Source organism: Aotus nancymaae, unplaced genomic scaffold (genome assembly GCF_030222135.1).
Source record: "Aotus nancymaae isolate 86718 unplaced genomic scaffold, 86718_ANA_hifiasm-v0.15.2.pri h1tg000106l, whole genome shotgun sequence".
Classification (NCBI taxonomy): domain Eukaryota; kingdom Metazoa; phylum Chordata; class Mammalia; order Primates; family Aotidae; genus Aotus; species Aotus nancymaae.
In genome coordinates, this window is record NW_026988521.1 from 1,663,889 (window position 1) to 1,677,202 (window position 13,314).

General features: G+C 65.6%; 1 protein-coding gene across 1 annotated transcript in view; it reads left to right on the plus strand.

Moving 5' to 3' along the window:
• The window catches only part of MUC5AC (mucin 5AC, oligomeric mucus/gel-forming), a 45,192-nt gene extending 33,850 nt beyond the window's left edge, over positions 1-11,342 (plus strand). Inside the window, 24 exon segments of the mRNA XM_064370256.1 lie at positions 153-352; positions 870-1,044; positions 1,453-1,703; positions 2,166-2,349; positions 2,704-2,941; positions 3,460-3,638; positions 3,937-4,024; positions 4,153-4,256; positions 4,410-4,441; positions 4,987-5,158; positions 5,412-5,513; positions 5,785-5,822; positions 6,736-6,858; positions 6,965-7,063; positions 7,222-7,341; positions 7,550-7,613; positions 7,702-7,816; positions 8,272-8,491; positions 8,493-8,719; positions 8,721-8,851; positions 10,266-10,413; positions 10,518-10,723; positions 10,946-11,055; positions 11,151-11,342. Of these exon segments, the coding sequence (XP_064226326.1) occupies positions 153-352; positions 870-1,044; positions 1,453-1,703; positions 2,166-2,349; positions 2,704-2,941; positions 3,460-3,638; positions 3,937-4,024; positions 4,153-4,256; positions 4,410-4,441; positions 4,987-5,158; positions 5,412-5,513; positions 5,785-5,822; positions 6,736-6,858; positions 6,965-7,063; positions 7,222-7,341; positions 7,550-7,613; positions 7,702-7,816; positions 8,272-8,491; positions 8,493-8,719; positions 8,721-8,851; positions 10,266-10,413; positions 10,518-10,723; positions 10,946-11,055; positions 11,151-11,342 (3,518 nt within the window).
• The last annotated feature ends 1,972 nt before the right edge of the window (positions 11,343-13,314 follow it).

The window sequence follows — 13,314 nt, forward strand, 5'->3', positions numbered from 1 at the left end:
AGTCTAGTCATCGCAGAGTGGCTGCTTGGGTTCTCTGAAGCTGTTTCCCATTTTCCAGGGGGTAGAAAGAGCCCCTCTGGCTCACTGAGGGGTTTTTGTCTCTTCTCTGAGCAGGGCTCCGCTAAAGCCTGCCATGTGCCCTCCTCCTGCAGGGTCCACCATATACCGCCACAGAGATCTGGCCGGCCACTGCTACTATGCCCTGTGCAGCCAGGACTGCCAAGTGGTCAGAGGGGTCGACAGTGACTGCCCGTCCACCACGCTGCCTCCTGCCCCGGCCACATCCCCTTCTACAGCCACTTCTAAGCCCGTCACCGAGCTGGGATGCCCAAATGCAGTGCCCCCCAGAAAGGTAATCCCCTACTTCCCACCCTTCTGAAGGCTCGGAGGCCACTGCAGGGACCCTGAGTGTCTTTGCAATTAGACTTTAGCTGCAGGCTTTTGAGAAGGTCGCTGGCCCCAGTGAAGCTGCCTGGCCATTGGGAGAGGGCCCTGCTGTAGCCCGGGGTCTCTGATCCCCCTGGACTTCCCAGGCACGGGTTTTGCAGATGCTGGGCTTGTGGGGCTTGAGGCTGAGACTGTGCTGAGGACGGCCAGGGCCAGAGCAGCTGGAGGAGGCTGAGGCCCCGGCTGCAAAGCCAGGGCATGTGGCAGAGCCATTGGGGGTGGGGGCAACTCCCACACCAGGGGCCCCTGCCCCCGGCCAGCTCAGTGTCTGGGGTGGGTGGTGAGGGTGGAGCAGGAAGGAGACTGGGGAGCAGCGACCCTCCCCTGTCCCCACACCGGACTCTCAGGACTGTGACCCTGAGAGTCAAGGGCTGCCCCGGAGACCGGGAGAGGCTGGAGCCTGCAGCTCTGTGCTTCTGTAGAAAGGGGAGACCTGGCCCATGCCCAGCTGTTCCGAGGCCACCTGCGAGGGCCACGACATCATCTCTCTGCGCCCGCGCACATGCCCGAGGGTGGAGAAGCCCACCTGCGCCAACGGCTACCCGGCCCTGAAGGTGGCTGAGCAGGATGGCTGCTGCCAGCGCTACCAGTGCCAGTGTGAGTGGAGGGCAGGCGGGAGCCGGGCAGGCCTCTCCCCCGAGGCGGAAATGCGTGGGGCAGAGGAGGGGGCTGGGCTGAAGCAGAAAGGAACCGGGTTGGACAGCAGGAAGGACTCTCCAGCATCCAGGCCGGGCTGTGTGGGGCCGAGCCTCCTGCTTAGGGGAGCTGAGTGGAGCCCTGTGAGCCCCGAGCAGCCGGGCCGGGGAAGGTGGAGGGTCTGTCTCTGCCTTGCTCGGGCCTTGTCAAGCGCCCGCCAGATGGAGCTCCGTGCAGGTGCCGTGTTCCACTGACACGGAGGGTCTCATGCGCCCTGTGAGGCGAGCCGGTGGGGAGGCAGGGACGGACGTGGCCTGCTGGGACAGAGCGAGCCCCGAGCTGCCTGTCACGCTGCCCTGGCCATGGCAGGTGTGTGCAGCGGCTGGGGCGACCCTCACTACATCACCTTCGACGGCACCTACTACACCTTCCTGGACAACTGCACCTACGTGCTGGTGCAGCAGATCGTGCCTGTGTTCGGCCACTTCCGCGTCCTCATCGACAACTACTTCTGCAACGCGGAGGATGGGCTCTCCTGCCCGAGGTCCATCATCCTCGAGTACCGGCAGAGCCGCGTGGTGCTGACCCGCAAGCCAGTCCGCGGGGTGATGACCAACGAGGTGGGGCACCCGCTGTGCCGGGAGGGGTTGGGGGGCACCCGGTGTGCCGGGAGGGGTGGGGGGCACCCGCTGTGCTGGGAGGGGGTGGGGGCACCCGGTGTGCCGGGAGGGGGTGGGGGGCAGCCGGTGTGCTGGGAGGGGGTGGGGGGCACCCGGTGTGCCGGGAGGGGTGGGGGGGCAGCTGGTGTGCCGGGAGGGGGTGGGGGGCACCCGGTGTGCCGGGAGGGGTGGGGGGCAGCCGGTGTGCCGGGAGGGGGTGGGGGGCACCCGGTGTGCCGGGAGGGGTGGGGGGCACCCGGTGTGCCGGGAGGGGTGGGGGGCACCGCTGTGCCGGGAGGGGTGGGGGGCACCGCTGTGCCGGGAGGGGGTGGGGGGCACGACTTTCCCGGCACGAGCCTGAGCAGCAGCTGACCACCTGCCCACCTGCCTTCTGTCTTCCTGTCGACGGCGCCCTGCGTCCAGATCATCTTCAACAACAAGGTGGTCAGCCCCGGCTTCCAGAAAGACGGCATCGTGGTCTCCCGCGTGGGCATCAAGATGTACGCGGCCATCCCGGAGCTGGGCGTGCAGGTCATGTTCTCTGGCCTCATCTTCTCCGTGGAGGTGCCCTTCAGCACGTTTGCCAACAACACCGAGGGCCAGTGTGGTGAGGCTGCGGGGCTCCGGGGCAGCGTCCGGTGTTTGTGGGGGGAGGGCGGGCGGGGGGCGAGGCTGCTGCATGCCGGCGTGCTGCCGTCTCTGCTTTCTGGCTTCTCTGCCTGGTGCGGGCCTCACGCCTGAGGCTCACACCTGCCAGTGCCCACCGCTCGCCGGTACCATGGAGACTGCCCCAGGGTCGTCCTCGGGGGTCAGCAGGGCACAGGCAGGCCCCGCTACAGTCCACCTAAGGGTGACCCTGGGACGCCAGGGTTGGGTCCCCCAGCTGCGAGTGCCGAGCCCCGTGGGGCTGGGTCTGCCAACACCACTGTCCAGTGGCCTGACCCCCACTGCACCTGCCCAGGCACGTGTACCAACGACCGTAAGGACGAGTGCCGCATGCCAGGGGGAGGGGTGGCCGCTTCCTGCTCGGAGATGTCCGGCCTCTGGAATGTGAGCGACCCCGGCCAGCCGGCCTGCCATGGTCCCCGCCCAGCGCCCACCCCCGTTGGGCCCACCACCGCCGGGCCCACCACGTTCAGGCCCACCACCCCGCCTGCTCCATGCCCTCCAGCACCCATCTGCCAGCTGATTCTGAGCAAGTGAGACTCGGGTGCAAGGGTGGGAGGGTCAGCGCGACAGCCCCCCAGCCCCACCCTTCCACGAGCTGCGGGTTTTCAGGGGGCTTCGGAGCTGTTGGTGCAGCAGGCAGAGGAGGGGCAGGTGCTGGGGAGGGGCCGGGGAGGGGAGGGTGCCGGGCAGATGGAATGCTGCCAAGGGGTGGCCAGGGTTGGCCGGGCCGTCTCTGAGGCTCTCTGCTGGCTCAGGCGCATGGACGGGGCCATCGGTCACTGCCCCACAGACAGCTCCCAGGTTTTCGGGGTGAGGGGGAGCCCCAGGAAGAAGAACTTGCAGAAAGAAATGGATGATACCATCTGAACCCCGACCCCAGCCCCCAGGCGCACAGGATGTGCGGAAGGAACCCGTCAGGGAGAGGGTGGTTGGGGGGACTGTTGGGGACTCGCCTCGCCTGGGGTCTGTCCTGAATCCTGGGAGCCTGACGTGGAGCGGGTGGGTGGCCAGAGAGGCCACACCCAGCACCCTGCCCATTCCCCCACAGGGTCTTCGAGCCGTGCCACACTGTGATCCCCCCGCTGCCCTTCTACGAGGGCTGTGCCTTCGACCAGTGCCACATGACCGACCTGGACGTGGTGTGCTCCGGCCTGGAGCTGTACGCGGCGCTCTGCGCGTCCCAGGGCGTCTGCATCGACTGGAGAAGCCACACCAACCACACGTGCTGTGAGTGAGGCCGCCTCCTCAGGGCCTGTCGCTTGTGAGGGGCACCGGCACGCCGGGCACACCTTCAGGGTGGGCTCGGGCCGACAGGGTGGGACCCGGAGGAGGAGGGGCGGCCCCAGGGTAGAGTGCACCCAGTTTCCCGGAGAGAAAGGAGGGCGTCCACATCGGGGAGCCGTGGCGGGGCGCCGGGCGTGGGTGGCTGTGGGCAGCTCCAGAGCAGGTGCCAGTGCCCAGTGGCCCGTGTTGCTCTGGGTGGGTGCCCTTCTGCCCTCTCAGGCGTGGCTTCCCCTCCCTGCAGCATTCACCTGCCCGGCCGACACTGTGTACCTGCCCTGCGGCCCGACCAGCCCCTCCTACTGCTACAGTAACGACAGCGCCGGCCTCGCGTAGGTGCCCTTCCTCCTGGCCCTGCCACGGAGCCGCCCAGCCCCCCACCTCTCCTGCTCCCGGGCTGGGGCCCTTCCCACCTGGAGGGAAAGAGGAGGCCCACCAACCCCCAGCTCACTCTCCACAGGGCTCTGCAGGAGGCCGGCCCCATCACGGAAGGCTGCTTCTGCCCAGAGGGCATGATGTTCTTCAGCACCAGCTCCCAAGTCTGCGTGCCCATGGGCTGTCCCCGTACGCGCCCCCTGCCTGGGCTGGGTGGTGTGGCAGGACGGGGCCTGTGACTGTTGGCCAGCTCTGGGGTCTGCCCCGGCCCAACACGGGACCCTGACCTTCACCCCTGTTGGGCGGCTACCCCCCAGTGACCTCAGCTCTCTCTCCCGCCAGGGTGTCTGGGGCCCCACGGACAGCCGGTGGAGGTGAGTGGCCGGCGCGGCCCGAGAGGGCCCTGGGGTCCAAGGGCCTGAGGAGGGAGGCTTTTGAAACACCAGCCCCAGAAACAGTCAGATGGGGCTCAGGGGTCAGGTGTCCTCTCCGTGACAAGCCCAGAGCAAGGGCCGTGGGAGGAGCTGGGCTCCCTGAAAGACTTGGGAGCTCCCTTCCCAGGCGCCTGCCCTGTCCACGGACCGTGCAGGGCCTCTGCCCTGGTGCTGCTGTGTGGGCACCGGCCCTGAGGCTGGCAGTGCCCTTCCATTGCTTGGGACGCCCTTCTGCCCAGCCGAGGCTTTGGAGGCGTGGGGTGGGGGATGCGGCCGGTCACCCCACAGCCGGCCCGCCTTGCAGAGCTTCGTGCCTGCCCTTGGGCCGCCCCCTGCACTTTCGAAGCCCCACTCCTGTGGGGTCCTCAGCCTCAGGCTGCACAGCCTCCGCACTGGGCCGCCCCCGCCTAGCATAAGCCCGCCCGGCTGCTGCACCCCGGGGTGGGGCCGCTGCGGAAGATGGACCTCCAGCCTCTCCCTTGCAGGGGGGCCACACCGTCAGCAAGGACTGCCAGGAGTGCATGTGCGAGGCGGCCACCTGGACGCTGACCTGCCGGCCCAAGCACTGCCCGCTGCCCCCTGCCTGCCCCCTGCCTGGCTTCGTGCCTGTGCCTGCAGTCCTGCAGGACAACCAGTGCTGCCCCCAGTACAGCTGCAGTAAGTCCTTCGCTGGGTGGGGAGCACGGTGTGGAGGGTGAACGGGAGCCCGCCCGGCCCGCCCTTTGCTGCTGCCCTGGGCCGTGCACCTGGGGGCAGTGCCCGAGAGGGTGTCCCCTCCTCCCCTCCTGCTGCAGCCTCACCTGGAGACCCCCCGGCAGGCCATCTGGGCAGTCTGCAATCCTGGAGACCCTGGGGTCGCCCTTGGGGAGGGGTGGGAACGGACTCCCAACTGCCTCCTCCCGCCCCACAGCCTGCAACTCCAGCCACTGCCCCGCACTCATGGGCTGTCCCAAGGGTGCCCGTGAGATCCTGACCCACGAGGAGGGAGCCTGCTGCCCGGTCCAAAACTGCAGTGAGTGACCAGGACTGGGACTGATCTGAGGGCCGTGGGCTGGGGACTCCACCCGAGATTTTGAGGGGCGTAGCCAGATGCCACTGCAGCTTGTCCACGGCCAGTCTGTGGCTCTGGACTGAGACTTCTGCAGGGATGAAGCTTGAGAAACCGCAGTGGTGAGCCCAGGAACGGGGCGCCCAGGAAGCTGAGGGACAGGGATGCCGAAGGCGAGGGGAGGGCGGGCTGGGTTTCTGGCGGGGGCTGCAGCTGTTTGTCTTCTCCTGGGCAGGCTGGACAGTGTGCAGCATCAACGGGACCCTGTACCAGGTAAGAGCCTCGGAGCTCAGACCCCCACAGACCCACAGACCCCCCCCAGCCACCCCCACAGACCCCTGTGGCCACCTCCACAGACCCCCACAGACCCCCACAGACCCCCCACAGATCCCCACAGACCCCCGCGGCCACCCCCACAGACCCCCACAGACCCCCGTGGCCACCTCCATGGACCCCCACAGACACCCATGGCCACCCCCACAGACCCCCACAGACCCCCCACAGACCCCCCACAGACCCCCGTGGCCACCTCCACAGACCTCCACAGACCCCCACAGACCCTCGCGGCCATCCCCACAGACCCCCACAGACCCCCACAGACCCCCGTGGCCACCTCCACAGACCCCCACAGACCCCCGTGGCCACCCCCACAGACCCCCGCAGGGACGGAGCTTCCTGTCGATCCTGGGCCCAGGTAGACTTGGGAGCAGTGGGAGCACACTGACCGCCTGCCGATCCAGCGGGGGCCAGGGACCGGAGTCTCTCAGGACACAGGCCACAATCATGTGTGGCTGAGGCCGGAGGCAACCCCAAGGCCGGGAAGTGTGGACATCTACACCCTGGCCCACCTGGCTCTGAGGGGCTTGCCTCTCCTGGCACCTCAGCGCGGCCAGGCCTGGATCCTGTGGCTCTGTGTCCTGTGGCCCCGCAGAGCATGTGGCCTTGCTGGCCAGCCTACCCATGGGGGTGCAGCGTGGGACTCTGCCCTGGGGATGGCGACCCTGGGCAGTGACCTCTGCACCAGGACCTCCCATCAGGAGCCACCCCAGGGGGCAGTTCGGCCTGGCAGGAAGTGGCCTGGAGGGGGATGTCTGGGAAGGTGGGGGCAGCAGGCCAGTGGGGAGGCAGGGGTGGGTCTGCCCTGGGGCCCACCCTCATTGACGTCTGCTGCCCTGGCTCTCCCCAGCCCGGCGCCGTGGTCTCCTCGAGCCTGTGTGAAACCTGCAGGTGTGAGTTGCCCGGCGGCCCCCTGTCGGACTCGTTTGTAGTCAGCTGTGAGACCGAGATCTGCAACACACACTGCCCCGTGGTGAGTGACCCCGTCCTACCCCTACCCTGCCCTGCTCCCACCCTGCCCTAGCCGCCTGGGGGTGGCTGTCCCCTGGACTCCGGCCACATGTCCATCCCTCCTGCAGGGCTTCAAGTACCGGGAGCAGCGTGGGCAGTGCTGTGGCACCTGCGTTCAGGTCGCCTGTGTCACCAACACCAGTGAGAGCCCCGCCCACCTCTTCTACGTGAGTATTAACTGCCACCAAGAGGAAGGGCAGGGTCTGAGAGCATGAGGGCATCTGGGGACCTGTCCTTGCTGGCATGCACCTGGCAGAGGCTGGGGTGCAGACAGAGGGATGGGTGGAGGGAGGGTCACTCACCCCGGGGCCTGGCCTTCCTCCAGCCCGGCGAGACCTGGTCAGACCCTGAGAACCACTGTGTGACCCACGAGTGTGAGAAGCACCGGGATGGGCTTGTGGTGGTCACCACGAAGAAGGCGTGCCCCCCACTCAGCTGTTCTCTGGTGAGGCCCAGGGCCCCCGCCCAGCCAAGGTGGCTTCACCCCCAGATGGGGTTGGGGGACTGTAGTCATTCCTGCAGCGCTAGCAGAGACACCCCTCCTGCACGGGGCTGTCCACTCCCGAGCCTGACCCCATGTGCCCACCCCCTACTTCTGCGGGGTGGGGGCCGCCAAGCACCTCCGCACTGAGGCCGCCCCTCCGTTGGCACAGGACGAGGCCCGCATGAGCGAGGACGCCTGCTGCCTCTTCTGCCCGCCGCCCCTGCCCCAGAACCGTAAGTGCCGAGCCTGCTGGGTGGGGTGGGCTCCACCCTCGGAGGTCCAGGAGTGGCTGGGCTGGTCCTAAACCCCGTGTTTCCCCAGAGTCGACCTGTGCTGTGCATTATCAGAGCCAGACCATCCAGCAGCAGGGCTGCAGATCCGAGGGGCCCGTGCGCCTGGCCTACTGCCGGGGCAACTGCGGGGACAGCTCCTCCATGTACGTGCCTGGGCCGCGGGCGGGGAGACGCCACTGGCCATGGGGTGCAGTCAGTCCCGGGGCAGATGAGGGGCAGGACCGGGAGGGGCCAGGTGGAGGGCGTTGGGGGTGAGGCAGGAAAGGGGCTCTGAGATGGCAAGGTCAGGGCTGGGGCGACTGCAGCCCCAGAGCCTGTGTCGGAATCACTTGCTCCGTTCGCTGAGCTCCGCCAGTAACTTGCCCCAGCGCCCTAGTCTCCCTCCCTCCCGTCAGCCGGAGCTGGAGTTGGCCCTGGTGGGAGTGTTGGCGCCCGGGGGACTGGCAAACGAGAGCCATTGTCAGACACCGCAGCAGCCTCCAGGAGCTGGGAACAACCGGGCCAGGCCGCCCAGAGGGAGCGCAGCACGGGGCCGGCTCGAGGCAGGGGGCTGGGGGCCCGGGCGCAGCAGCTGGTGCTGAGCAGCCCCTGCCCACAGGTACTCGCTCAAGGCCAACGTGCTGGAGCACAGGTGCCGGTGCTGCCAGGAGCTGCGGACCTCGCCAAGGAATGTGACCCTGCACTGCGCTGACGGCTCCCGCCAGGTCTTCCACTATGCAGAGGTGGAAGAGTGTGGCTGCACGGGCCAGCGGTGCCCTGCGCCGGGTGACACCCAGCACTCGGAGGAGGCAGAGAGCGGGAGCCGGGAGAGAGGGGCCCCAGCGTCCTCCATCAACTGACCGGCACTACCGTCCTCCCGACCCCCAAGAAGAATCGCCTGAGCGTCCTCCCAGCTCAACTTCCAAGGCCAGTAGAACCTGTGCCCTCATCCAGGCGACTGCAGCTTCGAACGCGCTATCCACGCCCGCTCTCGTGGAGGGTGTGGGCTGTGGTCACCACTGCCTGGAGGAGGGACCCGTCCCCGCCTGCAGCCACCACTCAGGACCAGCCTGGGGCCGGTGGATGCCTCTGGCCATGCATCCAGCCCGCTGTTCTCGGGACTCGAGCATCACCCGAGGGGCTCAGGAAGGATGCTTGGACATGGTTGTCAGCTGCCTGGTGGCTGAGGGAGGAAGAGCGTCACTCCTACCTCAGCCCTTGGCTTACACCCCTCCTCAGGACATGGCCAATCGGCTGCATAAATACACTTGAGCATTTTGCAATTTGTGAACTGTGCATTTTTTGAGCTTGTTCATAAAACCCAGGAACAGGGCAGGGGCAGACCCGGGCCCTGCGGGGTGCACACCTCTGGCCAGCACCCAGCACTGGGCAGCCAACGAGGACTGTCTCGGGGAGCTGCCGCCTCTGTGGGCTCGGTGGGGTAGTGTCCATCTGCTTGGAGAGGAGAGGCCGGAGCTTGGATCCGCCCCAAGAGGACACCCCCACCCTGCAGAGGTCACTGAGGACCTGGCTGCAGTCTAGAGCCCAGGAGGCATCTGGTCAGGACACAGAGTGAGTGAGTAAGAACGTGAGAGAATGAATGAGTGAATAAATCAGTGAGTAAATAAGTGAGTGAGTGAACGAGTGATTGAATGAGTGAGTGAGTGAGTGAATGATTTAGTGAATGAGTGAATGAGTGATTGAATGAGCAAATGAATGAGTGAACGTGAGCAAATGAATAAGCAAATAAGTGTGAGTGAATGAATGCGTGAAAGAATGAGTGAATGAGTGAATGAATGAGTGAGTGGGTGAGTGAATGAGTGAGTGAAGGAATGAGTGAGTGAAGGACTGAGTGAGTGAGTGAAAGAATGAATGAGTGAATCAGTGAGTGAGTGAATGAGTGAGTGAGTGAAGAAATGAGTGAGTGAGTGAAGGAGTGAGTGAAGGAGTAAGTGAATGAATGAGTGAATGAGTGGGTGACTGAGTGACTGAGTGAAGGAGTGAGTGAATGAGTGAGTCGGTGAGTGAATGAGTAAGTGAAAGAATGAATGAGTGAGTGACTGAAGGAGTGAGTGAGTGAGTGAAAGAGTAGAGTGAGTGAATGAGTAAGTGAAAGGAGTGAATGAGTGAGTGAGTAACTGAGTGGAGTGAGTGAATCAGTGAGTGAAAGAGTGAATGAGTGAATCAGTGAGTGAATGAGTGAGTGAATAAGTGAAAGAATGAATGAGTGAATGAGTGAGTGAATGACTGAGTGAATAAATGAAAGAGTGAATGAGTGAATGAGGGAGTGAGTGAATGAGTGAGTGAATGAGTGAGTGACTGAGTGAATGAGTGAGGGAGTGAATGAGTGAGTGAATAAGTGAATGAGTGAGTGAATAAGTGAATGAGTGAGTGAGTGACTGAGTAAATGAGTGAAGGAGTGAATGAGTGAGTGAATAAGTGAAAGAATGAATGAGTGAATGAGTGAGTGAATAAGTGAGTGAGTGAGTGACTGAGTGAAGGAGTGAGTGAATGAGTGAGTGGACGAATGCATGAGGGAGGGAGTCAGCGGGGAATGGGGGCAGCCTGGGCATCCAGGGCTCCTCACAGCCCAAGTGAGGGCCTCTGACACAGGAGGGCTGCCCCTGGTGAAGGCGGCGTCCTGGGTGGGGGGCTCCATCTCTGCGCAGCTCCTAGACGCACTGTTCCCAGGCCGAGCTTGGGGCATGCACACTCCTGAGAACGTCTGCAGGCAAGCGGGCGGTCGGCAACCCCACGGAGGGTGCGGGTCTGTCTGCAGAGGGTGGGCTGGGCCTGGAAAGCTCGTTTCTCTTCGTCCTGTCTGACCACCCCCCTTCCCGGAGCCTCCATGTTCCTGATGCCCAGTGCACGCTTCCTGGAGGGCTCCAGGGAGTCCGCAGTGCCCCAGGACACACTGGCCTTAGGCTGGGCCCTGCCTCGGCCACACAGCAGTGCCAGGAGAATGGGCAGCACTGGCCCCGCATCCCCGGAGCGGGCAGAGGGATCTGGAGGAGTCCAGGCTGAGCCAGGCGGGGCTGGGGAGCCCACTGCCCAGATGGGGCCAGCGCAGGGTGGGGGAAGGACAGGGAGGGCTGCGGTTGGCCCTGGCCAGGCCTGCAGCCCACACAGGAAGGCCTGGGAGTGTCTGGAGCCCCTGACGCCTGATGGTGGGGCAGGCAGGTGGGAAGCCGCACCCAGAGGGGAGGCAGGGACGTGGTGGTGATGTGGTGGGTACCGGCCACCTGGGGACTTTCTGGGGCTCAAGGTCCTGCCTGGGGCTCCCATGGCCTCAGGTGGCCCCAGTGCCCCTCCGGGCCAGAGAGGGCCTCAGGGGCCTGTGCACCCTGGTGTGGTGTGGAGTGGCCAGGGAGCTGATGGGAGGTTCGCCGTCAGCAAGGTGGACGTAGGGGCCTCATGTTCCCGTTTGGGTGGGCGCTTTTCCCAGCCCTCCCAGACTTCGGCTGTACCCCTTGCTCCAACACCCCACTGCTGTTTCAGGCACTGCCCAGCGGGTGGGGTCTGGGGAACCGACCTTCCATTCTCTGGGGTGCAGCCGCCACAAGGTGGCAGCACAGTCAGCCCCGGCGCTGGCAGGCTCAGGCATCGCAGAGACAGGGTGTTGGGTCCCGGGTCCCAGGTCTCAGCGCACACCCCTCAAGGCCAGCCCCGTCCCCGCACCAGAGTTTTTGACCCAAAGCCAGGCGGCGAGGCCTTGTGGCTCCAGCCCTGGCTCACGTCTGGAAGTGACTCTGACAGGTCTAGGGGCTGGGCACTAGTTCGAGGCTGGGGTACTCCCCGGCTCCAGTTCCCCAGCTGCCCGCCCGCCCTGGCCCAGCTGTGGGCTCACAGACACCTGGGCAGCGGGGCTGACCTCAGAGCCTGACTCCTGGGGTGAGCGGGTGGGGCTGCGGGGCTCCCCAGCCTCGGCCTGTGTCCCCTTGGCAGCCAGGCGGGAAGCACAGCCGCCCACTCCAGCCTGAGAGGAAAAGGCGGGTGGGGTGGGTGGCTGTGAGAGCCTCCTGCTCCAGTGCCCAGCTGACACCTGACCTCACAGCCGAGGGGCATCCTAACCCGCACCGCTGTGCCCACCCAGGGCGGATCAGGTATCCTGGAAATCCGCCTCTTCCTCTCAGGGCGGGGTGGGTGCTGCTGACTAATCCTCCACCCCCTGGGGTGAGCTAGGCCCATGGCCTCCTGGAACGTAACCAGATAGCAGCCCCAGGAGGGAGCAGCCATCTCCCTGCCCCCACCCAGGTCACCACAGCCCCTGGCCTGGTTATGCAAGGCACCGTTCCGGAAAGAGCCACAGTGCTGGGTGTGGCCCCAAACACCTGGGCTGCGGCCACCCTGCCCCTGCTCCCCACTCCTCCTGGACATGAGCAAGAAGAGGCCAGGGCTGGCCTGGGAGGCCCCTGCCCAACTCCCATGCTCCCGTGCCAGGAGGCCGCCTGGAGCCTGGCCTTGGTGGAGGCTGGAGGCTCATGATTCTGGGCCCAGCCTCCAGGAGCCAAAACTTCCCCCAGGCTGATGGAGAAGGGGTGTCCTGCCATGTGCTCGGGGGCCTGTGGGGCCAGTTTCTGCCCAGATGAGGGGACCTGGGAGGCTCCCAGCCATGGGAGCAAGACGGACAGAGATGCAGGGCTTGGGGGTCTGTGGCCGTGGAGGGCGGGCTGTGCCCTCGGGAGTTTCTTAGCCCTCTCCTCACTCTCCCACCATGGCTGCACCCAGTGCTCCTGGGGACCCAGAAGCCCCACCCAGGCCCCAACACACGGGAGGAGGCAGCTGGGGCTGAACTAGGGCTGGGAGCCGGGTCCTGCGGTTGGCCGCATCCTAGGGTGTGCGCAGGCAGCAGCTCTGAGCTCCTGGGCAGCTGGGTGACTTCTCAGAGCAACTGGAGATCTAGGACACTCGCCTGGCCCAGGCACAGAGACGCCACCTCTGCGGCAGGGATACCAGCTGAAGTTCTGGGGGCAGAGAGACCCGAGGATGATTTTGAGGATGCTGGGCCAGTAGGGGGAAGCAGGGCAGCTGCCCAGGGCTGGACACTCACCCTGGGCACAGCTCCTGCCGGGTGCTGGACACACATCCACCCCCAGGTGTGCCTGTGGCCAGGATGGGAACAGACTGTGTGCTCGAATGTCCCTAGGCAGGACCTGGAATGTGATTGGCCCAGGGGCAGCCTCCTGGGGACAAAAGACTGCAGGAGAGATGACCTCCCATGTGGAGAACCCGACTGAACCCACGGGCGCCGTCGGGACAGCCCTGCAGAGCCCCGGCCGGAGCTGCCCCACATCAGTGCCGTTCTGCCACCCTTGAACCCCACCAGAAAACCACAAATGCCCACGTCTCCAGCAGCGGCCGGAGGGCTGCAGAGGAGGACCCGGAGAGGGAAGCGGCGTCACACACAGGCGCGGCTCCCCCAGGCCCACGGCGGCTGGTGAGAGCTTCGGAGGAAGTTGGCAAACTCAGTGTGGAATCTACCTCGACTGAAAAAGGTCCTCACATATCCAGGTGGATTTTGAAAGGGATGCGCAAACAGTCCAGTGCCCTGCCGGCCAGGGGGGCATCCTGCAATCATCACAGGGAAAGTGCCCACCCCCCGGGTCACGGTGGCAGGCAGCCGCGCCGTGTGGACTGCCCCACGCAGGCCGGAGGGAGCCAC